The 27,084-nt window shown below is 40.3% G+C and overlaps 1 protein-coding gene and 1 gene segment (V, D, J or C); one reads left to right on the plus strand and one right to left on the minus strand.

Moving 5' to 3' along the window:
• The first annotated feature begins 1,320 nt into the window (after positions 1-1,320).
• Positions 1,321-6,384, plus strand: LOC310955129 (T-cell receptor beta-1 chain C region-like). The segment is given in 6 exons: positions 1,321-1,482; positions 2,421-2,461; positions 5,291-5,638; positions 5,730-5,756; positions 5,882-5,988; positions 6,130-6,384.
• A 4,840-nt stretch (positions 6,385-11,224) lies between these two features.
• Positions 11,225-27,084, minus strand: part of paplna (papilin a, proteoglycan-like sulfated glycoprotein) — a 28,256-nt gene continuing 12,396 nt past the window's right edge. Inside the window, exons 12-27 of the mRNA XM_083924073.1 lie at positions 23,992-24,196; positions 23,664-23,840; positions 23,366-23,516; positions 22,871-22,951; positions 20,445-20,640; positions 20,119-20,203; positions 19,875-20,001; positions 18,691-19,591; positions 17,074-17,232; positions 16,862-16,989; positions 15,264-15,318; positions 14,851-14,997; positions 14,416-14,543; positions 13,069-13,177; positions 12,148-12,323; positions 11,225-11,965 (exon numbers count right to left, since the gene is read on the minus strand). Coding sequence (XP_083780199.1) covers positions 11,805-11,965; positions 12,148-12,323; positions 13,069-13,177; positions 14,416-14,543; positions 14,851-14,997; positions 15,264-15,318; positions 16,862-16,989; positions 17,074-17,232; positions 18,691-19,591; positions 19,875-20,001; positions 20,119-20,203; positions 20,445-20,640; positions 22,871-22,951; positions 23,366-23,516; positions 23,664-23,840; positions 23,992-24,196 — 2,986 coding nt within the window. The 3' untranslated portion in view covers positions 11,225-11,804. The remainder of the gene's footprint in view (positions 11,966-12,147; positions 12,324-13,068; positions 13,178-14,415; positions 14,544-14,850; positions 14,998-15,263; positions 15,319-16,861; positions 16,990-17,073; positions 17,233-18,690; positions 19,592-19,874; positions 20,002-20,118; positions 20,204-20,444; positions 20,641-22,870; positions 22,952-23,365; positions 23,517-23,663; positions 23,841-23,991; positions 24,197-27,084) is intronic.

Genomic DNA, 27,084 nt, shown 5'->3' on the forward strand with positions numbered 1-27,084 from the left:
AAAATACCCATTATGTACTTCACAGTGACATTTGCTGCAGTTATTGTAGTTTGGACGTGTGAACTCAGTGCAGACCTCTTCTTGCTTGTGAGACTGTTTATTCTAATGACAATAAAATAAAACAACAGCGTGACTACACTGTAAAAAATGGATCACTCTCACTCGCCTCTTGCACTCAGACTCCACCCAGTGTTCAAAAGACCAAATAACAAATAACAAACAAATAATCCAGACATATATAACAGTGTTCTAGTTTAGATTAGTAGTATAGTGCTGCATCATGTCAAAGCAGCATATTTAATGTTTTTTAATGTAAAAACTGATAAGTGTGATAAATATAGTGCAGTAAAAAGCACAGTCTTCCCCTCTAAAGTGGTGTGGGAGTATAAACTAGCATCAAAGGGGAATACTCAAGTACAAGTTTGTTTAAATAGTACTTAAGTAAAAAAAGTTATTCCACCACAGAAGAGAAGCCAGTCAAAGAATTAAACTGGAATAAAATGAAATTATAATGAAGAAGTAGGCCTGGAAAGGGGCAAATTACAAACATATACACATGACCTCTGCAGAATAACTGTGACATAACATCATAGATGAGAATTGTTTGGTTTTAACAATTAAGTTAAAAGTACATAAACAGTTTAGTTCTATGTTTAGATACACTGATCCAAACATTTACACCCATTTATTTTTATGAAATGCAGTGGAACAAGTCAACAGAGGCATAAGTGGTTATGATTCATTTAACAAAGTACATTTACTCATGAACGTAACTACAGTGTAAGTGCCTCAAAACTGCACCTGAGTATTTCCATTCGAGTACTTTATACTTCTGCTCTGTTACATCCCAGAGGGGAATATTGAACTTTACCTGTTTAGCTGGAAGATGGAGATTGACATTATTGATATAAAATATAATCAGCTCCAACTTTAACAGCTGCAATACTGAAGTGATGCTTATATTGATGCTTTATGATCCAATATTATGTGATTCTGAAAAGGACCATTCTGCATAAATAATACGCTTACTGTTGTGACTTTTGCACTTAGAAACTTTGTACAGTAAGTTTGATGTAATATTTGTTGTTAATCATCATTTAGTGACGGCCGTTTTACCCAGTGCCTTTTTTTAAAGACTTAGTTGAAGAAAAGGGGAAGATTTAAAAGGATCATCACATAAATGTGTCTCCTCAGTTGAGTGATGAGTGGGTGGATGAAGAGGTGTGACCAGCAGAGATGTCCCTCCCTCTGAACTGCTACAAACACACAAACAAAGGTCTTTCCCTTTTCCTTCCCTTCTTTTCTTAGCTGTCACAGAAATAGCAGCAGTCAGGTCGGAGCCTGTGTGCAGCTGCTCTCACAGGCGGAGAGAGATGGAGGCTGAGATATGGAGGAGCTGGGTGGGGGAGGGAGAGAGGAGAGAACCGAAGAGACTGCAGGTTTTTGTGTGATGCTTTATCACCGTGGGGACAGGGGGCCACGGTGATACAATCCAATAGAGCCGCCGTACAAAAACCTCCTCCCATTAACACCCATTGTGTAGACAGCTCCGTGCTACCTGAGAGCAGGGAAGTCACTCTTCTGAAGGCCTGTAACATGGCAGCACACTTAGACACTGAAAAGACAGTTTATATACAGAAGATCTGTGTGAAAAGAGTTTTATAATAACTTTTAAATAGTACCTGGAGCACTTGTACGATTCTTTGACTCTTCTAAACGTAAACACAACACATTTGGACATTCTGAAGCTCATCCTGCATGTTTGAACCTTCTTCCTCCTCTGGATTATCACACTGTGTCTCCACAGGATGATTCTGGGAAGTTTTGAGAGTTTTTGGTGGAGGAGAAGTTCAGTGTGACACTGGATCTGAAGCTCACTTTGGAAAGGGAACAAAAGTCACTGTTCTGGGTAAGTAGGATCTCTCACTGCTGCACTTCACTGACACACGTTCAACAGTTGAAATGTTGGTGTGAAAGTGAAGGAAAAGTCTGTAGTGGTGAAAAAGTTGAAATATTGAGCAGAACACAAAACACTGTGACCTACACTGATGCTGCTTACTTTGGCCAAGGAACCAAACTGACGGTTTTGGGTAAATATTTCAGTTCATTACTGTGTTTAGTAGATGTCACATTTCTTTAGAGTCTCAGTACAAACACAAGTATCAGTTAAGACTTTCCAAAGGTTAATCTGGTAGAGAAAGACTTGAGTTTGATGCTCAGCATTTCTGCACTGTGACAATGCAAACGAAGCTTACTTTGGAAAAGGAACTAAACTGAGTGTTTTGGGTAAGTCCAGGATGATTACAACTGAACTAATGTCACCTGAAGAATTTTGTTATTGGAGAATAATAATGAACTTTATTTGAGTTTGAGTTCAGCTCAGTGCTTTTTGATATTAAGCCTAAACGCTGTGTCAACAGCGAAGCCTACTTCGGCCAGGGAACAAAAGTGACGGTTGTTGGTAAGAAATGATTCTTCTGATTAATTCAGCTGCAAGAGAAGGAAACAGACAAGCACCTTGGTTACTGAGGGAAACACTTTTGTGTTACGTTAAACTTGTAAAAACCAGACTGCAGTGCAGCAAAAGTTGCTTTTTGTATTTAAAGAAAATTGACATTTACACAATAAACAGCTAAATGTAAAGAAGTAAAGTGAAAGCAGCAGGTTGAAGTGTTTTGAGCACTGATCAGCTGCACTGTGACTCTGGTGGTTATGCAGCTTACTTTGGTGGAGGAACAAAGTTAACTGTTATAGGTAAGGAATATACAGTTTATTGTATCTACAGTCTCTGATTAGTGTGTGATAAGATAAGAAGTGTCAGAACAAGTGTAAAAAACACTGTAAACAGAGCAGAGAGTCTTTAACAAAGAGCTTTTTAAAGTTCAGCTCAGTGCTTTTTGATACTAAGCCTAAACGCTGTGTCAATTACCAAGTTTACTTCGGCCAGGGAACAAAACTGACGGTTGTTGGTAAGTAAGAAATGATTTATATTTAAATAACATGTAATGCAATAAAGTTCATTTAAAAGCCACTAAATGTAAAGAAGTAAAGTAAAAGCAGCAGGTTGAAGTGTTTTGAGCACTGATCATCTGCACTGTGACTCTGGTGCTAATGAAGCTTACTTTGGAGGAGGAACAAAGTTAACTGTTATAGGTAAGACATCAACACATTTTAAAAAACAACTACTTTGTTTTTTACTTAAACTTAGTGAACTCAAGACGTCTGGTTTAAGCTCTGCTCAGTTTTTGTTGTTCAGCCTAAACACTGTGTCAGCGTGAAGCCTATTTCGGCCAGGGAACAAAAGTGACTGTTCTTGGTAAGTTCACTTAAAAAAAACTATTGCAGACAACTTGTAAAACAGGAAAGTTACATTTATTACAAACTAAATATACAGAAGCAAAGTGAAAAGTTGAAGTGTTTTGAGCACTGATCGGCTGCACTGTGACTCTGGTGATAGAGAGGCTTACTTTGGTGGAGGAACAAAGTTAACTGTTTTAGGTAAGACATCATGTACTGTTTTTCAGATAATATTTCATTAAGTTGTTTTTGAGTCTGTGAAGATACTGTGAGGCTCAGGCTACCCCAAAAAGCACTCAAGTCTTCCCATGTGAGGGAGTGACAAAGTTGGAGTAAAGTCATAGTGGCACCGATAAAGAGAGGCAGCAGGAAGAGTTTTTGTTACAGTCCAAAGTCTCTGTGCTCACTCACCGAGGCTTACTTTGGAGCTGGGACTAAACTCACTGTTCTAGGTAAGAAAACCTGCAACACATCATCTCAGAGCAGGATTCTCTGCTCATTTGTGTGTTGAGATCAGATACGGTCAATGATAAGAATATGTTTAAGAGACCTTTCATTTCATGATAGTGAAGAAAATGAACTGATTTGAAAGTGTGAAAGAAGTTAGTTTGTGGCAGTAAAAACCAGTGTTGTCTTTGTTCTCCTGTAAAAGTAGTGCAGCTCTAAAAACATTTGGCTCTATGCCCAGATTCTTACTCTCACAGAGACTTCTTCTCAGCTCTGTGAAACACTGTGAGTTCACAGGCACAAGCTTACTTTGGAGCTGGGACTAAACTCACTGTTTTAGGTAAGAAACCCACAACAAAAATGAGCATAAAGTAATATTATGTTCTCTATATAATGGCAAACGTGATGGTAACTATACCAGGTTAAAGCAGAGGGTTGTTTCTGATGTTATGCTCTTAAAAGCAGAAGTTGAATATTGTAAGTAACCAATTTAAGTAGGTATGAACGTGTGTTTCTACAAAAGTTTCTAGAGATCAGAAAAACAGAGCACAAAGCAGCTTTCAGTGCCGAGCCATTCAACAGTTTTTCTGTAGCCTCGTATCAGTGTGAACAACTACGACCCTGCTTACTTTGGCAGTGGCACCAGACTGACAGTGTTGGGTAAGAAAAGGACTGAAATCAGGGCCATAAATGTTTGTTTCCGAGCTTCTCTTGACTCTGACGTTTGTTGAAACAGTTTTTTAAGCCTTTTTTAGTGGTTTCCGGGAGCAGCATCATGTTTTCTTTGTGTCAGAACGGCAAAAGAAAATGTAAAATTTGAGATAAATGCGAAACCTTTCTCTTCTCTGCTGAGTAGGCTGTTTTTAGTTGGACTTAATGCGTTACTTTCAAGCTGTAAAACATGTCAATCAGAGGATGCAATCGTAAACATTTGCTCAGTTGCAAAACAAATGAAAAAAAGTCTATTTAAATGGCATTCATGAGACTATGAGAGGGATCCATGCGATGCAGTGATTGTACTTTACATCAAGAGATATTCAGAATTAAGTTAGGCATTAGGTCAGCTGCAGTAGATCTGTGAGTTTTTTACATGAGTGGTGTGCTCAAACACTTATCCTGCTGAGTTTGGAGAGGGAACCAAACTAACAGTTCTTGTTAAGGTCACAGCGATAACATCATAAACCCTTACAATTAACTGGACCAATGAGATGTTAATGTGTCCCAGTGTGAGCTCTGTGGTGTGTAAGGACTCGTGTTTTATTTGGGGTTAATGTTCAGTGTGAACATGTGTTTTTGTATGTGTGATCTTGAAGCATGCAAACTGATTGCCTTGAAAAAGGTAAGTAAATGTAACGTTAAGTCCTAAGTTATGTCTATTCTAAGTCTGCTAACTTAAGACTTACAGTTATGTATTTTCCATCAGTTAAGATGCTTTTTTTTTTTTTAAAGTAAGGCTAGAATTGACAGTGCATGAACATTGTTGCACATTGGTTTGCTGTAGATCTGTAGAGTAGTTTTAATTTGCAGTGTTTATTTGTCCTCACAGAACCAGGTATTAATATCACCCCACCAACAGTCAAAGTGTTTCGACCTTCAGCAAAGGAGTGTCGAAACCAGAAAGACGATGCAAAGAAGAAGACCATTGTTTGTGTGGCCAGTGGATTCTACCCAGACCATGTCAGTGTTTTCTGGAAGATCGACGGGGAGAATGTCACCGAAGGTGTGGCGACAGACAACGCTGCCCTGCGGGAAGACGAGTATTACAGAATCAGCAGCAGGCTGAGGGTCCCTGTCGCAGACTGGAACACACCTGGCAAAGAATTCACCTGCTTTGTCAGCTTCTTTAATGGATCACAAACCACCCTACATGAAGACTCAGTTTGGGGTGTTAAAGGTATGTTCTTTTGGGAAATTATCTAATAAGAATCTTTTTATTACGGGAAAAATCATCTGTCCTCGTCTAATATTTCTTATTTTTCTATCAGCTAAAGGAGAAGGAACCATGACAAGAGGTAAATCTATTCTGTGGTACTGTACACCTGGATGCATCAATTTAAAGACCGTTTAGTGTCCTGTTTGGTCTCCACAAAGTGCACTGGATGTTTCCTCTTCATGAAACTGTTTGAACTTTCTGCAGAGAAATATCTGATGATGACACAGACGGCCAAATTCTCCTACAGTGTGTTCATCATCAAGAGCAGCATCTACGGAGCCTGTGTGGCGTTTGTGGTGTGGAGGCTTCAGGTTTGTTCGACAGGATATGACTTTTCTCTGCTGCTTATCTTTCTTTGTTAACTGCACTAAACTGTCTCCGTACATTATGATATGCGAATGAACGTAACATAAAAATAGCTCATGAAATTGTGTCTTTTCTGTGTGTTGCAGAGATCAGCTGGGAAGCAGAACAACTGAACTATAGTATAGAAGATCCAAAATGTTGGTTTCTGTAAATAAATGGTTGAAAATATTATTGTTTTATTTCCACATCTTTGTATGTTGCAGGGCATTCTGCAACAGTTCCCTGAATATTCATGTCAAAGCTGCATGCAAATACTTTGACATCCCATTTGATACTTATAATAATAATGATTGTGTTTGTGAATCACTTGTTTGCCTGATTGTATTCTTAATAAAAGTATTTCAGAGGATTTTGTCAATGACATTCTTTAATTTCTCAATCAAAAAAAGTGATTTTTTGATTCTCATGAACTCTTTAGACAGTAAAACGTTATTTACGTTCAGTATATATCTATCTATCTTCAAAGACAGGGTTATATCAGAATGGTTGTTGCAAATCAGGGCTCAACACTTTAAAGTGCGACCAGGCATCAACTTTTGTTGCCCAAACTGAAAATATGGTAGTCACTTTTAGTCGCTTTATATTTTAAGTAATGTAACAACCGCGAGGTCTGGGGGTTGGGAAGAGGAGAGTCTCACATCGGCGTAATAATGAAAATGAGACATAAAGACGCCTGTTTTTCATTCAGGTTCATCCGGTTCTTTGTCAGTTGTATCAATTTACACATTAGTTATCAACTTAATTTGCTTCACCGTCGTCTCTAAAACACAGACGGTGCACATTCGAGTAAATGCAACAACAACATGTGCAGCGTTGTCACGTGCAGTTGTCTGGTTTTTCGGATTGAAATATCACTAATGCAACAAATATTTTAAAATGATTCATTCTGGAGTGCACTTTTGCTGTTTTCTGTCCCTATTTTTCTTCTTTTTTTTGCCGCTGACGGCAGCCAAAGGCCATGAATTGTTTGATCATTTTTTCAAAATGGTTGCCCATGGCAACCTGGGTACTGATAGTGTATATATGAGGTAACCCTCCCCCTTCCATCACATACTGAACATCACTTTTTCCACAGATAGTCGGGGCTATTTTTAGCTGCTCTTCTGTCTGTGTTCAGAGAAAGAAACGATCTCACCTACACACGTAATGTTGAAACATCTCAGCTCAGGAAAAACTTCACAAGCTCTCATTTGGGTCTTAACAAGTTTTTCCAATGAGCAAACTGACTCAGAGGTGACTTAAGTTTCTCCACTGACATTTGATTCAATTAAATCTGTATTTTTACATTTTTAAGAAATCATCTGTCCCCCATTAAAGTGTTTAAAGTAGCTTTTTCCTTGTTTTTACGGTTTAATCACCTTACATTTGCACTCCCTCCGCTGGTACACATCATAGTTTCTGTGTTTATATTCTTTATTGTGCATTTCAATGTTTTGTATGTGTCATACAAGCTACTGGATGCCTAAATGTCCCTTGGGATCCATAAATGATCTCAGTTAAAGTAGTAGTAACTATTATTTTTACTACTAGTTTCTCCAATTTTCAAAAATGAGAAGCATTGTAACTTTTACATTCTGTAAATGAACAAAGCTCCTTTAGTTTTAACGGTGTCAGTAGGAAAGTAAATGTAAGAGTGAGGTCGACCACACAACAACAGGAAGTCAGCGTTCTCCTGTGTGTGCAGAAGAAGGTCAGAGCAGTTGTTGTTGGCGTTGAAACTCTGCAGAGGAGAGGATGTGGTCACAGAGCAGCCTGCACATCCTTCTCTGTGCTGAGAAATGACGAAGGTGCGACCTTCCTCTTCACCACAACCTGCGGCTCTCAGGGTGCACCTGCATCTCTGCACCAACACGCCCGCACTGCACTGCACTGCACTGCACGTCTCTGAGCAAACAGCTGGGAGAGAAACTGTGTCAACTGAAGCTACAGAATGAGCAGAAATGTGTGTTATATCTCAAACAACAGCTGTTTACTGTCATCTGATGCACAAATGTGAATTTGAATGTTTTTAGAGCATGAGAATGATGCATTTAGTTGCAGTCAGGGAGATTTAAGACAACTATCAACAGTTTAAAGAGTCCAAAAATGAACTGCAGTCTCATCATTTTCATGTGAAACACGATTTGAGACATTAAACTGATCATATTTAAACAATAACTTGGTCATTTAGACAACACTTCTGTTCAAAACAGTATCTCATCAACAGAAGTGGAAGAAATAGCAAGTAAACACACTGCATTCAGAGTAAACGTACAGAAGCATTGGTATCAAAAAGTATTTGATAATTTTTGGATTATGATTATTGAGGTGTTTATCATTTTAATGTTGCAGCTTGTTGAGATGGAGTTCATTCTAATCATTTTCTAGACTGCTAGCGTGGGAATTTCCCCCTTATCTTAACTATATTACTGCATCATCATTTATTTTTCTATTTAGCAATATTTTGTATTATTAAGGAGAGACACTAGTAGATGTCACCATGAAACTTTGACATTAAGACAATTATTTTTGTTTTACAAGTTTCTGAATTTGTATGTTTAAATATGCAAATGAGGCGTTATCTTATGAACTATGAGTTTATTTTCATTCATTTCCAGAACAGAAATGGGTAAAGCCAGGATCAAAATTATTGTTTTATTTTTTCTTTTACAAATTAGAGTCAAAGGCTTTTAATTTGTTTTTTTTACAGACATCTATGTCGGAATGAAACTGGAAGGTTTGGTGTCTGTAAGTGGAGATTTCCAAGATACATATTTTAAGTTCATACATTTTGAGACACTACAGGTCAATAGGGTAAAAATAATAAATAAAATCTAATAGATATCATAAATAAATAGATATCATGTGAAATGAAACTTCCCCAGTTGATTACTGACATTAACATAAAGATTTTTTGCTTCACAAGTTTTCTGAAATGTTGAGAAATCTACAGACAAAGTGATAAAAAAATAGCCTAAAATATCTGCATGAAAAAAAAGATGTTTTGCCCGTTGTGTCCCTTGAAGCTGAATCTCTGACATTTCCCTCTGAACTGAAGTAAAGTAAAAGTATAAAGTAGCAGAAATAATTTCACAATTGTATTTAAGTACTTGAGTAAATGAACTGAACTGTTAAATTCCACCCATTCTCATTAAACTATAAATGTATTGTTCATCAGTTCCGACCCCAGTGGGACTCAAACACTTACTATTTTCTCTGTTTGTTTCCTGAAAAAACATGTTTGTGTTCACAGGAAACAATGTGTGTGCGACCGCGACAGAAACACCTGGGAGCTGATCATTTATCCTCCTGCGAACCCTGACCTTAATATTCATTTATGAAGACAAGTAAGTCTAAAACGACCTGATGTGTCGCACAGACGAAGGTCATCAGACCTCCTGTAGCTGCAGAGTTTCAGAGATAAATAACGCAGTAGACCGTAGAAAAACTGGCATGGTCATTTTCAAAAAGGCTTCCTCGACCTTTGACCTCAAGATATCTGAATGGAAATGGGTTCTACGGGTACCTACGGTAAGTCTTCTCTTTACAGACTTGCCCAGTTTGTGATAATCTCTTGTGGATTCAATCAGCCCAACTGTATTCATGTGTGATGATGTTAGTCTCCGTAGAAGTCACTTGAGCTCACGCTATAAAATGAGCTGTTTTGACCTCTACCATAATCACAGCCGCATGAAACTTTACAGCCACAAACTAGAGACCTGGAGCATTCAGAGGACAGATGGATTTCCTAATTTTAATTACATCAGGGGGTTTTTCAGCAGTTTCCACAACACAAGTGCTCGACTCGCCATCTGATCGCTGAAAAATCCAATTCTTGCAGAAATCTCCTTACGTCAAAAGTGTTTGAGTTTTTTTCCCCCAGAACACAGCATGGATTTTTCTACGTCCGTCAATATTTTTATGTCTTAATGTTGTATTTTGAAGGGACTTTTGAACATTTTATCATTTCGAGTGGTAAAAAAATGCTTACATTTAGCACCAAATCTCTTCAACAAATGGCATCAACCCAAAACTTATGAGACATTATTGAGCACGAAAATGACTTTTATAAATTTGAATCTTGATGCAATAAGCCCTTAAACACTTTAAAAATGTATTTATTTAATTAAGTCATTCATTCATTATTTTTTATTTCTGTTTCATCACTAGAAAACACACAGTTTGCTGTTTCTCGTTACATGTAAAAGTAAAGTCTTAGTTTCTCTTCTTGGACAAGAATCCTCTCAGGAGGCATTTATTAAGATATAACTTTTAAATAACGGCCTGAAACATGTAATCACGAGAGAAACAAACCACCTGTGTGTGTTTATGTCTGAATGATGCAACTGAGAAATCACCTGGTCTTAATCAATAACACCTGGGCTTTCATTTGATTTTTCTTCAGATCCTTTACTGAAGTTAAAGTTGGAACACTGTGAAATAGTAATAGTAATAGTGAAAGTAAAAGTCCTGCATTCAAAACCTTACTTCAATAAAAGTATAGAAGTATAATCAGATAAATGAACCTCAAAGTAACTGAACAGGAAGGGGATGAAAACTTAGATCAAAGTCGTGCACTTTTAATAGAAATTAAAGCCCTTTTCAAGCATTTCAAGGTGCATTTTGAAGCTTTTCCAGCACCTTACAGTTGTGGTAGATACATATTTATATACAGTATACTGATCATCACGTCTTCATCACAATAATTTAGATGTTTTTTTGTTTGTTATAAACAACCAGTGTTGTGTTTTGTGACATCATTCTATAGAAGGGTGACAAACTGCTACATCTTACACCCTAAATGTCACACCGTTTCAAGTACTTTATTCAAAATGAAAGCACTTTTCAAACCATTCAAGTGTTTCCCAGGATTTCCAGCACCTGTAGGAACCCTGTAAAAATATGTTGCTTCTGAAATGGAGTGGAAGAATAAAGTTGCATAAAAAGCATGCCAAATGTTACGTGCAGTACTTGAGTAAATGAACTCAGTATCTTTCCACCACTGATTAAAATAACAGCTGGTGTTTCTAAAATATATATTATATATTATATTATTATTATAATATATATATTAAAGAATGTCATGTTATCTAAGAGACATCACTGATTCATTGCAATAGTCGTTTGTCACGTTGAGCGCCACCTTGTGGTACAAACTGGAACATCAAGTCACAGTAACCCAAAACCACCAGCAGCTTTTTATCAAAATATTATTTTTATTATCAAATTATTACATAAAAATAAACATTACGAAGAGAAAAAACAACCGTTTTTCTGTGAAAAGCCAGAAAATATTGATTCAAAAAAGAGCAGTGGTAAAAACAGTTAGAGTTGGGGTCATTTCACCGGATTTACATTTGAAATCATTTTACCGACCTGAAAGTAAAATAATTCTCTAGAAAACAGAGAACATGACACTGTAGGTCCAGTGAGTAAATAACTTATGTTAAAGAGGCGTCGGAGGACGAACAACACAGAGAGAAGTTTGACTTTTCATCACATTCAAGAGACTTTAAATGGAGTTGAATTACAAGGCCCCTATTTAATGTTTCCATATTCAATGACTAACGCAGCAGTGAACAAACCGACTCCCTGAACTCCTGATTTAACATCTGCACTCCCTTTTGTTTGCATTGTAGTCTTGTGATTCTGCACAACCTGGTTCCATACGAAGGTTTTGAGTCCTTTTGGCAAAAGTTCAGTGTTTTTTGAAATGCAGTCCTCCAAAAACAGCTTCATCATCTCTCCAAACCCGCAGTTTTTTTAAAAACGCTCTGCAGCTTCAGCCTAGCTGACCGAACCTGTCGCTTCTCTGTGAATGCCTGGTGCAGCTCGCACAGCAGAAGCTGGAGTAGTACGAGTTGGAGCAAAGTCGGGCGTAAACTATCAGCTCACAGTTGGCAAGCTCGGGCTGGTCCACGCATTCTGGAGGCACTTCACCACCTGCAGCACAGTTAAAAGACATTCACTTTCCTTTTTAGTGCCTCATAAGATCACTGCAATACACAGAACAGTGTGCGTGTGGTTTTTTTTATGATTATTTTAAGGGATTCATGGAGAATCTGCTCCAAACAATGACTTTAGATGCCTCCCAAGATGCAAATTAAGCAGATTATGGTGCTCACCTTGCTGTGTGTCTTTAGTGACTCTAACTTCAGCCGTGGCGCTCACAGAGTAGATGCCGGTGTAAGCGTTACAGGTGTAAGTGCCCTCGTCTGAAGGCTTTACGTTATTCAGGATCAGGCTGCCGTCAGCAGACTTCAGGATGTTACGACCGTCTGGACGCACCGGTACACCGTTTCTATAGTAACAGAGGAGAAAGACACTGTGGGTTTCTTCTTTTACCAACTCAATTGAAGAAACTGACTTATTTTATCTCACATTTCTGTATGTAAAAATTCCAGTGTGGTGTTTTTCCCCTTAAAGCATTTTATATTTTCTACAGAAGACAATAAAACTTTTTTGCAAGTTTAAGCTTCTCCTGTATTTTGTGTTTATAACTGGAGTTATGAGTTTGTGATCACGTTAATGTTTATGAAAACAAATAAAAATACAGTTAAAAAGAAAGGTTAACATCTTTTTTTTTCATTTTGGAAGAAAATCATTTTAACGTTTACTGTTGTCCTTTAAAAAGTTTCATTATTTCATTTGTGATAGTTTTACAATTGTTAGAAATTTTACTTTGAAAGTGTTGTTTCTTCCTGTGTTGATTATTCTCAATTATTATATCACAGATAAACACAAGGCCTAACTAACTGCTAATTATGATTATTTTCAAACTATTAATCTGTCAATTATTTTCCAGATTTAATCAGTTGTTTGGTCTTTAAAATGATGACTATCTCGTCCTTGAACATTTTGTCCACAACTCAAAGATGTTCAGTTCACTGTCAGAGGTGAAAACCAGAAAATATTCACATTTAAGAAGCTGCAGTCAGAGTATTGTAGCTTATTTTTCTTAAAAAATACTCAAAACAGTTTAATCAATCATCAAAATAGTTTTCGATTATTTAACAGTTGACGACTAATCGATTACAAGTAATTACCTGGACCAGCCGATGTTGACGTTGTCCCCTGACACCACGCAGGGCAGCAGAGCGGTGCTGCCTTCAGACACCTGGATGTTATTTGGAGCTGTGGTGATCTTCAGGTCGGCTGGAAAATAATCATTCAATAATAATTTTTGGTTCAACCTAGAAATCCTTACACCCTCATAAACTGCAAGAGAAAAGCGAATTTGTGCATAAACGAATGTTCCTGAAATGTTTTTACTGCCATTTCCTTATATTATCTAGGATAGGTGCACAGCCATTTGGAAAAGAAATCACAACTTTGTATTATGCATGCATTTAGGTGAAGCTAGAGTGTAATTCCGGCGTAAAATTATCCCATGTTCCTTTTTGGCATTTACATACATCAAATAAGCCATCCAGACGGTTGCTAACAGCTGGACATATTTAACACTGATTAGCTTGGGGCAGCACGGTGAAGGCATTAAAACGTCTTTTTAACCACTAATACTGCTCAAAATAACAGCAAACCTCTGCAGCAGCATGAGAAGAGTCCCTACACAGAAAACAAAACACCAACAACGTAGTTAGTGAACCCAGAGTTTATTAAATGAGTGTTTTAAAGACTTACCTACTGGCCCCAGTACCAGCTCCTCTCATAGTAAAGTCCATCCAAGTGGATTATCAAAGTCAATCCAAAAGGAAGGAGCCCATGGATGCTTTGTTTTCTGTGTAGAGACTCTTCTCATGCTGCTGCAGAGGTTTGGTGTTATTTTGAGCAGTATTAGTGGTTAAAATGACGTTTGAATGCCTTCCCCGTGCTGCCCAAGGCTAAACTGTCTCGATGGTTTATTTGACACATGGGATGATTTTACGCCGGAATAACACTTTAATAGGCTTTCATCTGTGGAATAATATACACTTTATGGATGGGACATTAATTGATTTAATCACGGATCGCAATAAAAAACACTCACAATAAGTTCATTATGGTGGCCATTATCAGGATAATTGTGAATATCCTCTCGAGTGACTTGACCTGCAGACTGACTCCAGTTTACTTAAGTTTTTCCCTTTAAGTGTAACAGTAATTTGGCCTCAGCCCTTACATCACAGTTCAAATGAAGTAGTGAAAGTGTTCTACATTCAACATCACTGCATATTAATCAACCGCAGCAAACGACATCTGAATTAAAAGACTACTTATATTCTACACATTTATTTGACTGCCGCACAGTGTCTATGTTAATGCCACTCAGATATACTTACCTCTGCTGGTCCTCCAGGGACATTACACCATCACCAGATGCCTGATCAGAGCACTAATGATCATTAACAACTGCAGGTCGTGTGTTTAGCTTGATGGCAGATGGTAAAACTCACCCTGGACTCTGAGCTGCAGCTGTTTCTGCTCCAGCTGCTGCTGAGTGGAGGCCGTGCACGTGTAGACGCCAGAGTCGTCAGACTTCAGAGAGCCGATGGTCAGAGTGCCGTCTGAATGTTGGGCCGACCTGCACAACAGAAATCAGTCGAGATGTCGAGACACCTGTTCACAATGTTGACCATTTCCTCTGTTCATACAAATATACAGCATTGAGTGTCAGTTTATTTTAGACCCCTCTACTGCAGAAGTTTCTGGAAATGTCAAGTCGGTGGAGAGAGTGAATAGAAACATCCCGTCTAACTTGTTTAATCTCCTCAGTAAACAACAGATACACATTTATTATATTGAAATATCATCACAAAAGTCTCCATACAGTTCCTTAGAACCACAGTCAGGTACACTGTGCATACATGAGTTATCAGTATGATAATTACCTGGAGTTACTGAGGGTCTGTCCATCTTTAGTCCACTGAATGACGACAGACTGAAGAGCTGAAGGAGGGAGGATGGTGCAGGACAGTCTGGCTGTTTGTCCGGCTCGCATTTCCAGCAAAGATGAGCTCGACCGCTCGATACTGAACCTGAGAGAAAGAACAGAAAGTGTTGAAATCCTCCACAGCTAAACACATTTAATATTCATTACAGAGGACAATGGAAAGAAAACAAAATTTTATAAAATCTTCAATTTATTTATTTCTCTAAGTCTGTGAATACTCTCATTTGTCCAGGTCATCGTTATCCCCAAAGCAATTTCAGTAAAAAGCAACTGGACTTGGTTATCTCTCTACTCTATGTTTTACAGAACAAAGCATTTTTGTTTACAGAGTGAAAAAGGGATTGTTCGTACCGAGGGAAAGGACCATCTCTGGGCAGTGAGGTAGGAACCGGCTGAGACGATCCCTCTATGACACACACACACACACACACACACACACGTGCACGCACACACGCGCACGCACACACACACACACACACACACACACACACACACACACACACACATACACACACACACACACACACACACACACACACACACACACACACACACACACACACACACACACACACACACACACACACACACACGTTGGGTGAATGCTCCTGTCATCATCATTCACTTACATAATGTCACATCAACACCTCATGCATAAAAGACCGACTAACTTTTTCAAGGTCAGCATGTTCTGACACAATCTCTGACATCATCTATGACATCAGGGGCTTCACCTCAGTCTTCAGGATTTTCATGTGACGGACTAATTGGGGTTAAAACCGGTCAAATTACGGTTTTGACCGAATCTGGCCCCAATTAGCCGATCCCACACCCCTTGAAAGTTTCTCTGAAAAGATTTCTTTAAGGCCCCAAACTTTAAAAGATGTGCAGTTTACTGGACGATCTACTGTTTGTATCCACACATGCTTTACATTTGAAGATTGAAGAATAGATCTTTATAGACGTGCCTTTAACATTAACATGGATAAGCACACATCTCTGTGTTGCATACACACTCAAAGACAAACAACAATCAAAGCATTAACCATTAATAAACAATCTTGTGTATTTATCTCATATCCTGCACGAGTCTGGGGGAAGAAAATTATAGGAGCCATTAATCACGTCTGTGTATTTGTGGCCTACATCGGTTTGGCCACAGTGTAGATCAGTGTGGCAGGTAAAAATATGTACCTCTGTGGGGCACAGGTGCAACAGAGCGTCTAATCGTGCAATCGGCGGAGGGGAGGTTACACATTTTTTTACTGTCGCTCGCTCACTTGCATGTTTGCAGCTGCACCAAAGCCAAGTCGGCGTTCACAGGCTTTTGTTTGCAATATAAAAATAACTCTGAACCCTCGATTAAACAGGAAGTCAATACTGCCTGGACATCTATTTATTAAATAGCTGTTCAGGATAGTCGTCATGAATGTAGAGAAATATAAGTGTTAGATATTTTTTTGAATGTGTATTTTTTTCTACAAATAATTATTATTATTTAATCATTTATTAATTCGTTCATTTTTGATGATTATTTTTGATGATTATTATTGAATATGTATGTATCTACGTTTCAGTTGTCTATGTTGAAAAATGTATATTTCTTATTTTTATTTCTTAATGTATGTCTATTGTGTATCGTTATTGTGCATTGTTATAATTTCTTTATATACTCTATATTATATTATATTCAAGAAAGGAGCTAATGTAACAAAGCAAATTTCTCCCCAGTGACTAAATTATTTCTTTTTTTCTTTTTTAATAAAATATTGACAACAAAATAAACATATTGTAAAAAAAAAAAGTATATTTCTTTAGTGATTTACAAAAACAAATCAGGAATGATGATAAGATGTTGATAAACCACTTCCATCCTGCAGGTCTTTTTGCTCATAGAGAATCTACTGTGGTTTTATTAAATACACGAAATAAATGGATGTGTGCGTTACCTGTGACTGAGAGGTAAATGTAGCGGTGGTCTCTCTCCTGTTCACGAGTAGCCAGGCACAAGAACCAACCAGAGTCCAGCTTAGTGAGGGGGCCCACTAACAGGGAACCATTGGGCTGCTGGTGATGCCTAAAGAACATAAAGAGGAAGGAGTTTATCACAAACAGCAGAAAAGGCTAAATTAAACAATCTGGTGAGTGGGTTTGGACTGACCTGCGAGTTGACAGAGGGACTCCATCTCTTCTCCACTCCACATTGACGGTGGAGGACGGCGGCGGGCTGACTCTGCACGGCAGCACAACTGTCTGGCCCACTAAAGCCTCCACTGTGGAGGGGTCGCTCTTATCGATGGTCACTTCTCCCACGGTCAAACTGAGGAAACAGGACAAGAACACGAGAACAGAAAGAAGGAAGAAAAGAAGGGGAAAAAAGGATAAAGGAACAGGAGGAAGTCAGGAGATGGAAGGGAGGAAGAGAATGAAAAAATCACCTTATGCTCCACTGTTGGTACTTTTATTAGTAGTCACCAAAGCAAACATAAAGATCGCCCACAACCTGGCTTCAGAAGTTAATCAGGGAGAAAAGACAGAGAGGCAACAGCTTTGGCACACAAATGGCCCATGCAACATGAAAAGTGATGAGACAAAACAACGCAACCTTGACGAACAAAACAACTAATAATGTGTGCTACAAATCAAACACAAAGGACTTTTTTCTTACACCAGAATAAACCCAAAATTCCCAGTGAGAAGTTACAGCTACTACACCCAACTACACAGACCTAAGGTGGAGAAAGACGGAGTTTAGTGACAACACAAAACCAACACCATGAAGCATCACAGCAGAACCTTTATTAGTTTGATCTAATGACACGGAGGTGACAACACAAAGCACAAAAGGGAGGTGGACACAGTGAGGTAGCACAAATAAGCACAAGACCACTAACACGAACTCCACACAGGTGGTGAAAAAGTCCCAGAAACATTAAACAGAAGTCCATTTTTAGGGTCGCTGTGAGGTTTGTCGACTTCTCCAGACATTTTTGTCGAGGTTAAAGCAAGAAAACGAGCGTGAGAGCAAAGTCTGTGGAGCTGGAGGTACAGTAGCGTAGCTTCGGTTGTTGTTTTCTTTTACAAGCAAGGGTGTTGATTATATAAGCATGACAAGAATCATGTGCGTCTACATACTGGAAAGAGCATGTTGCATACAACAAAGCACATATATAATATCATATAATGTCTTTAAAGAGTAATTGAACGATAATTGAGTGATGTCATGATGTACCGACACACCCTGAAGTACACTTCTACATCACTGCAGCAACAGACATATCAGGAAGTGTTAAGTTACTCTTTAAGTTTGATAATCTTGTCTTGAAAGCTTGGTAAAGAAGGCAAGATTGACTTTTTATTTAGTCTTAACTTTGATTTCTCAAATTGCTTCATTTGTAATTGATACATTTCACTGAAGACGTTGGACTGGTATTTTTTGGACTTTTTGTTGTATTATTAAAAATAAATTGTGCTTAATTCTGGATCTGTTTTTTATAAATATTTAGAGGATATTTGTCTACAACGATAAACAACTTTTACATCTACTTCATTGTCATATTTTTGGGGGAAGTGAATGAAGCATGTGATTTATCTGTGGATGATGTTTCCTTCAGCTCAATCTTTGGCACTACTCACACTCACAGCGGGGCTGAGTGTGTTGGGGCTCCTTCAGCAGGGGTAGAAAGGCTGTTTACAGCATTATGAGGCCGGTGGCAGCGGGGCCGGGGCAGGGCGTGAGCTTTTTTCGTCGTGCTCCCGGGAGTCATCGGGGTCTTACCTGGCTGCTGGGCCGGTGTGCTGTGCAGCAGTAGCAGGTGCAGGTCGGCGCCCGCGCATATAGACTCTAGCTCTGTGGGCATGGTGGGCCGCACTTGTGGCCTGTCTGCCGCTGTCGCCTGTTGAGCCTCCCTGGACTGTGAAAATCCTCCCCATGTTGCGTGATCCTGTTGGGCTGCCTGATTCAGATGGGGTACCTGATCCAGGTACAGGGCCTGCTCCAGGTGCAGGGACTGCTCCATATGGGGTGCCTGCTCCAGGTACAGGGACTGCTCCATATGGGGTTCCTGCTCCAGGTACAGGGCCTGCTCCAGGTACAGGGACTGCTCCATATGGGGTTCCTGCTCCAGGTACAGGGCCTGCTCCAGGTACAGGGACTGCTCCATATGGGGTGCCTGCTCCAGGTATAGGGACTGCTCCATATGGGGTGCCTGCTCCAGGTACAGGGACTGCTCCAGGTACAGGGACTGCTCCATATGGGGTACCTGCTCCAGGTGCAGGGACTGCTCTGTATGGGGTACCTGCACCAGACACGGGGCCTGTTGCGTATGGGGTGCCTGCTCCGTATGGGGTGCCTGCTCTAGGTGCAGTGCCAGTTCCAGATGCGGTCCCAGTTGCAGATGCGGTCCCAGTTGCAGATGCAGTGCCGGCTCCAGACGAGGTCCTTCTAGGAGTGGGCTCTCTCGCGGGAGCGACTGGCCTCAGGCCCCGCTGGCTCGGTGCAGCAGGCACCCGGCAGGCCCGCTGGCATTCTGCCCGGGTCATGAAGTTGTTGTTGTTGCCGTGGCAACTGCCGTACCAGAAGTGCTGACACTTGGAGGTGATCACATCGAAGTGGTAGCGTGGGATCCAGTGGCTGCAGGAGCCGGCAGCACGAGGCAGCGAGCAGATGGAGCGCTCAACTACAGTAAAGAGACAGGTAGAAGTTACCAACATGAAGTCGGCAGGCTCGTTTTTCACAGTCATCATTCATTTAAATTTCATCAACATCAGTTTGCTAGATTGACATAATCCTCTGATTTAACTGAAGAATGTAATAGACTGTTGGTGTACTGGACAGATCTATGAGTGAATTAATGTTAGTTGACCAGACAGTAGCAAAACCTTTGCTTCCAATATGACATTAAGAATGAAAAAAACAGAGCCAATGCATGACAAAGTATTTGCAACTTCTCAGTCTCGTACTGTTGTTGGGTGGGTTGGGACAGCCCTCTCCGTTGGGTCCATTTGCAGGTGTAGTGCGGTCGAAACAGCACCCGTAGGTGGTGAGGCGGCACTGGATTGCATTCTCAGTGGGAAGAGAGGGAGCAGCCTGAGGACACGTGACATGACAGATAAGAAGTTTTATGGTCTTTCTGATCACCACTGTATGGAAGAGTTTGTCAGCAAATGTGACATAAACTGTAAGTATTCATGAATGTTTGCTTACAGTGGGTGCTGGGGCCACATACTCTACGCAGCCCTCCTTGTTGAGGCCCTGAGCAGCTGTCACGCCGTCTTGGCAGCAGCCATAACTGACACACAGAGGAAGGAGGGAGCAGGTATAAACAATTAAACACTTTGGACTGAAATTTTGTGCCCAAAATAACAAAAATGTGCAACTGTGTCATTTCTAAGAAAACCTCTGTTTGGTCACTTGGTGGTCATTACTGTGGTCATGTGTAATGCCAAACTATGTCTGGTTAGTGACACCCAGACAAAGTATGTATATATGTGACCCCAACCACAGTGAAATGACAGGTTGGAGCCGGATACCTGGTCTGGCTGCAGTGTGGCTGGACAGGAGTGGGAGCTGGGGTACGTGGGCAGCCCAGACCCTGGGGGCCCCCGGCTGAAGTGCGTCCATCTGGGCAGCAGCCATAATAGGACTGGCTGCAGTGGAGGGCCGGGGCGGAGCTGTGAGGGTCGTGGACTGTGTTCGTCTGGGTAGGATCCGTCTCCGGCCTGAGAGCTGCAATGAAACCAAGCGGGGGGCGAATTAACATATAGAAAGAACTACACAAAGCAATAGAGACGTTCACAGGTCGTTTTAGAAATGTACAATAGAGTCTACGCTATTGTGCTCGAGGCCACGCAGTGAGTCACAGGAAGCTGGAACACAAAAGAATGAAAAAGGAAAAGAACTGCTACAAAACATGTATAATTACCTGAAAATACAACATGTTTTATGGAAAGATAACGCAGGGAACAGCAGAGAACGAATTGGGACGAGAAGTTCCAGCAATCTCACAGGAAATGAACACATACAAGACCTCAAACTTGAAATTCCTGACCACTGGGACGGTGCTGCAGAGAGCCAGAACATGCCAAAAACACCACAGCCAGCACTTGCACACTTCAGTGCTTCGGAAATATTTTAATCAGGCCAACAATGCCCATGGACCCCTGAAAACATGTCAATCAGGCCTGGATAATTAGTGCTGGGAGAGGGGGGGTGACAGGAGTTATATCAGCAGAGAGGACAGGAGAAGGGGAACTGAGGGGGAGATTACTAGGGTCCAGTCACACCTACAGCTTTAACAATAAGGGAAGATTGGCAGTTATAAAATGTTAATATCTTGTTAACAGATAGATTTTATTCTAAAATTTTCATAAGAGGGACATTGCTGATGAGTTAAAGCATGGATGGATTATGAGACAATGAGCCCCCAACCGGTCGTCTCAGAAACAAGACACCCCAACTCAAAGAGTCCTAAAGACTCTACTTGTAGTCCTTTTGTGTCCCATCGTAGTCTATTTGCACCTGTTTTTAGCCATTTTGTGCATTTATGTTAATGTTTTTGTAATAATTTTTAGTCGTTTTGTATCTTTTTGTTATAATTTTTGCACCGTTTTTGGTCATTTTGTGTCTTTACGTTATTGTTTTGTATTAATTTTTAGTTGTTTTGCACATATTTTTAGTGATTTTTTTGTCTTTTGTTATTGTTTTGTATTGATTTTAGTCATTTTGCATCTCTTTGTAGCACTTGCAGAGCCAGGGAAAAAAATGCGGGTGTGCATCAGAAAAACGGGACGCGCCACATCAAATTAATTATTATCTCTTATCTTATATTACAACCTCCACATATACGCACTGTATGCTGGCAAGCGGTTTAATTCCCTTTGATGTGTAAACATTTTGGCATAACATTACTGAGGGCGCTGAGCGAGTGAGCGTTTTGTGCTGTAAGTCTAGCTAAATCTGAGCGGCGCTGTCCCTAGTCCTGAAACTGAGCGATCAACAGACAGACAGGCGGAAGACGTCGTGGTTGCTTATCATGGCCGTAAATAGAACTTTTGGTTTTAAATTAATTTCATCCACGGACAGAAGGGAAGGGACAGTCAGTAAGATAGAGTGAGAGAGAGTGAGAGAAAGAGAGAGAGAGAGATGTAAACAGCTGTTTCTATATGCGTCTCCTCCTGCTGATTTTGAGAGACTATTGTGAATGTTCTGAATAATAAATGTAGCGCACCCTGTGTGTCCTGGGACCTCCTGATTGAGCCAATAAATTAAGCACTGAATATCAGGGAAAAGATGATCTCCTCTTACAGATGGAGACGCAGCGCCATGAGTGAGACGCGTCAATGTCACATCAGTGTGAACAAAAGGATATGGACGCTCTTATTATTAACAATTAAGGATAGCCGATTTATAGCTCACAAGCAGGACTAAGACATCTTTTGCATGTAGGGAGGAGAGGTTAAATAGTTTTGGACGACTATGTCAAGCAAAATTAGGAAGATAAAAATAACTCACAAATGTATGTAAAGGTTTTGACAAATATGTATTTTTGACAAAAGAGCCGCAATAAAAACTGACCTGCAGAGTTTTGCACATGAAAGGTATCATTTTCAATTGATTTGATTGACGGGAAGGCTCTTCATCTCCATTTTTTTAAAAGAGAAGAATTTGGAATATATTTGAACATTGACGATTTTATCACTGGACAAAAATAGCCTTAGTTTCAAACAAAACAATTTAGTAAGGCTATAACCAAAAACTCTGGGTGTGCCTGCCTGTGCCACCCAAAGAGGCAGCTGGCCTTTTGGGTCTCTTTGTGGTGATTTTGCATGTCCTTGTAGTTGTTTTGCATCTATTTTTAGTCACTTTATGTCTCTTTGTTGTAATTATGAATTTCTTTGAGGTCATTTTGTGACTCCTTGTAGAGGAGAAACGGGTCAAATATGAGATATAATCCAACCTGTAGCTTGGTCTGGCACATAGGGCTGGAAAACAGTCTGTGTGTTGTCATGTCCTCGTGCGTCCTGGATGCTGGGAACCACTGCACAAAGAGGTAGAACAAACACAAAACAATGAGGGCTCAGTGCACAATGAAGGTGAGTGGTAGTATTGTCTTGATGAAGGCTGACAGTGACAGAAATTATGACACTGTAATATGTTTTCATTTGTTGTTCATTTGTTCTTTACCCCAAAACTAATTAACAATCAGAAAACTTGAAATTATGTGGATTTTTCTAAAGAAAGAGCTGCAGGAACAAAGTGTAGAGCAGTGAAATGAACACTTCCTCTCATTAAAAGTACTAATCCAGAAAGACAACACTACAGGTGAAGCAGAATGTTTCATATAACATTGTAAGAAAGGAAAATTATGAAAGCAACTGTATAAAAGAAAAAAGACAGCATATGTTGCAGGAGCAAGAGGCCTAATTTAGGAGCTTGTGTTGCATGTACTCACTCTGTGGGCTGTAGCAGGACTGGGTGTTGCAGCGCTCCACAGTGGAGGGTTTGGGGTTGGCGTTACATTGGCTCACAGGGTACAAGTTCCTCTCTCGGTCTGAGCAGATCACCTGGCGCTCTCGTGTGCCAGAGCCACAGCTCTGAGTGCACTGAAGGAAAACCGAGAGATTATAAGCAATGACAACTGTCCAACTGAAAAAGACCAACCTGATGACATGATACTTCACATTCAGCCACAGTAACTGCATTTAAGTGTCTGTGTGTTGTTTGTGTTTGCTGTTCCCTATGTGACTCACCAGTCCCCAGTCTCCAACGTGCCAGCTGATCTGTCTCACACAGGCCGCCATTTCACAGGGGCGGATAGAAGTTGGGCGGAGCAGAGTGCTGCAAGATGCTTCCTCCAGCTTTATTCCTCCTGAACCAACACAGGTGACCTCTCTGGTCTGTTCACCTGTACCACAGGTCACTGAGCACTGCAAACACAACAGCACAGACTCTATAACACACATTACTCTTGGATGTTGAGGCTTAAAGTTATATTGTTTGATATCATTTCAGACTATAATCACAGCTCATTAGCCACATTATTTGTTTCAGTGGTTCAGTGTTTAGTGGTTCACTCACCGCGCTCCATCTAGCCACTTGATACTCTGCACACTTGTGCATGTTGCAGGTCTGCAGAGAGGGTGGTGCCTCAGCATAGGCGGCACAAATGGCATCCTCTACTACGCGGGGCCCCGCGGCATCATGGGAGACGCACTGCACGCTGCGAACCTGTGAGCCTCCGCCGCAGGTAACAGAGCAGGGGTTCCACTCCCCAGTTTTCCAGCTGGGAAAACCACCATGAGGAGAGGAGGGACAGGAAACAGCAGTCAGGAGACTTAGTAACGAAGTGCGGAGAAAATTTAAAAAATGTGGTCCAAAGGATACCAAAGTGACAAGAGACATTATTTAAATTGCAACAAATATTCTGAACAGCACCATTAATATGAGTGATATTTTAAAATGTGGGAAATCTAAAGCCTCTCTTTGTATTTCTGGTCAGTGACATCTTTAATGTCTCACCTTGTGTACCCCAGGATCTCACGACAGCATGTCTGTTTTCTGTGCTTACAGGTGCAACACAACCAGGTACTCCCAGCAGTAATGCTCAGAGAAACACTGCTTTCTAACCTGGTGTTAGGTTACACTTTAAAGGTCCAGTGTGTAGGATTTAGATGGAATATAAGTTTAAGTAGTATATTTTCTTTAGTGTATAAACACCTGAAAATGAGAACTGTTATGTTTTATTAACCTTAGAATAAGCTGTTTATATCTACATACATGTTTCTGCAGAAGAGTATTCACATCGTCCACCGTAGTGGTAATCTTTAACCTCACCACTAGATGCCACTCAATCCTGCTTTAGAGTCAATTTTTGCAAATTGCAAATATGATGACAATGATAAAAATGTTCAGATGGTGACATTAATCGTTTATTCAGTTCATCTTTGTGGTGTCAAATAAAAGTGAAAGATGTCCATCACAGTATCCCATATTAACAGATTTCTCTCTTGTTTTGTCTGAACAGTTTAAAACCCAAAGAAAAATCATTTAGAATCAAATAAAACAAGGAAAAGCATCAACACCTAAAACTTGAGAAGCTGAAACTAGTTCATCTTTGGCATTCTGCTTGATAAACAACTTTAAATCAAATAAGTATAATACACAAAATTTGTGTCTAATGATTTTCTGTCCATCAACAAATCAAGAACTAATGGTTGGGGAAATAATTGAATACTATCGTTCAATAACTTGGGGCAAAGGCAAACATCAGGAAGCTGCAGAAAAGGCTTTTCATTGGCTCTTGTTGAAGACGGGTGTTGCATGGCATAACGCGCTACTTCAAGTCGGGGGCTTGATCATCCCCGGCTGCGTCACCCAGGTGAGAGAGTCTGACGATAAGACCCAAAACCCCTGATGACCCCGGGTCCATCATTTACCATGTGTCAAGTAAGTGGAATGAAACCCCTCAAATGAAATGCAAGTGTATGAAAGGATGCATCGTTTTAACAAAGCTACTAAAAAAACTGTTAACTACTCGACGTGATTTTGTTAAAAACAACTCATCCTTTTAGAGAAACCAGCCACGGGTCACTCCCAGCTGAAGGACAGTACTCCACCTCCTGGTTAGTTTGAACAGCCACGGATTACTAGAAGCATAAATTATGGAAACAAAAACTACGAACACCACCCCCCGCTTTAGCACACATACACAGCTCAGAGACATGAACTGTTTCTGGTTCATATCTTTCAATTGAGGGATAATGAGGGTGCAGTTAGTGTCATCCGAGCTTCATAAACGTCTCAGGTTTCTAAAAAGCAGCAGCCGCAGCATCAAAGAAAAGAAGCAGGAAATACCAGAGAGTCAGTGACTGAAGCCCCGGCTGTTTACTACCACACTCACTGCTGCTGTGTGCCATTCAGATGTACACAATCCCCAACACCCCCCCTGCATGACAACCTTTAACCTTTGACGAACACCTCACAACACAACAGCAACACTAAAGCACAGGGACAGACAGTTTTACAGTTTGCTAAAGCAATCGGGCAGCAGCCCAGCTCAGGGATCAGGTACACAGGTTGGGAGGTTAAAGGAGGTCTTTGATGGAAATCTGGCATCAAATCACCGCTCAGTCTCCCTGGAGAGAATGTTAAGTGTGTCCAACACAAATGAGGATCATTAAAAGGTTGAAAGGTGATCTCTGAGCTGGACAGTTGCCTTCGTTCTCACCCCACATGGAGGAACAGGCTTTGTTCAAAACACAGATGCTATAGAGTCAAACACATTTGAAGGGGGAGAGTGTGTGACGCACATTTATTACTTAATGTTGAATGATTTTTTGTTTCCCAGGTGTAAATGTACGGAAGCCCTGAGAGGCAAAAGAGGCTATTTTTTTGGTGATCCCAGTCAGATCTAAATTGTTTTCTCTCGTTTTTGTTTTGTTCCTAAAGGCCTTTAGACACCAGAGATGTTTTTTTGTGTGCAGTTCATTCTCATGTCAATATACTTTTTCAAACTATTGTTTTAATCATGACTACTTCCACACACAATGCAATTATTATGCAGCCATAAAGCACAGTAATTATCTTTCGGAATGGGGTCGATTTTTCTGAGCTTTCACACCGTGAATAAACGCATCAACTCTGAGAGGTATAAAACAAAAACACAGAAGCTCAATAGTCCAAACAAAAACGGCCAATTTTACTCAGGAGAGACTGAAACTTAACTTTATTTATCAGGCTAATCTTTCCACAAGTGGGACAGTCGTCATAGCCTGGCTAGCTCAGTGGGTAGAGCATGAGACTCTTAATCTCAGGTTAATCTTGATACAGTTATATGAGGGCAACTACAGAGCAGTTATGCTTTAAACCACAGGGTCAAACCTCAGCTCCTCCTGTCTACATGTTACGGCCTTAAGTCATAAGCACAGGAGAGAAAACTCTTTGGATGAACAGACACAAAATGTCTGAGTTGCTTCTCAGGGCTTCCGTATCAGTGTGAAGACTATGAATTTCAGAGAATAACAAGACGATTGTGCATGCTCAGGAAATCGGAGAAAAGGAGGACGTAGTGATCGAGATCTCCCCCTGTGTTTGCAGTCAACTAACGCTATCTAATACTACGACCACAGATCCTGGTTTACCTGAACACGGAGGCTCTGGGTCTTTCTGAGG

Source organism: Echiichthys vipera, assembly GCF_963691815.1.
Source record: "Echiichthys vipera genome assembly, chromosome: 12".
In the NCBI taxonomy this organism is placed as follows: Eukaryota; Metazoa; Chordata; class Actinopteri; order Perciformes; family Trachinidae; genus Echiichthys; species Echiichthys vipera.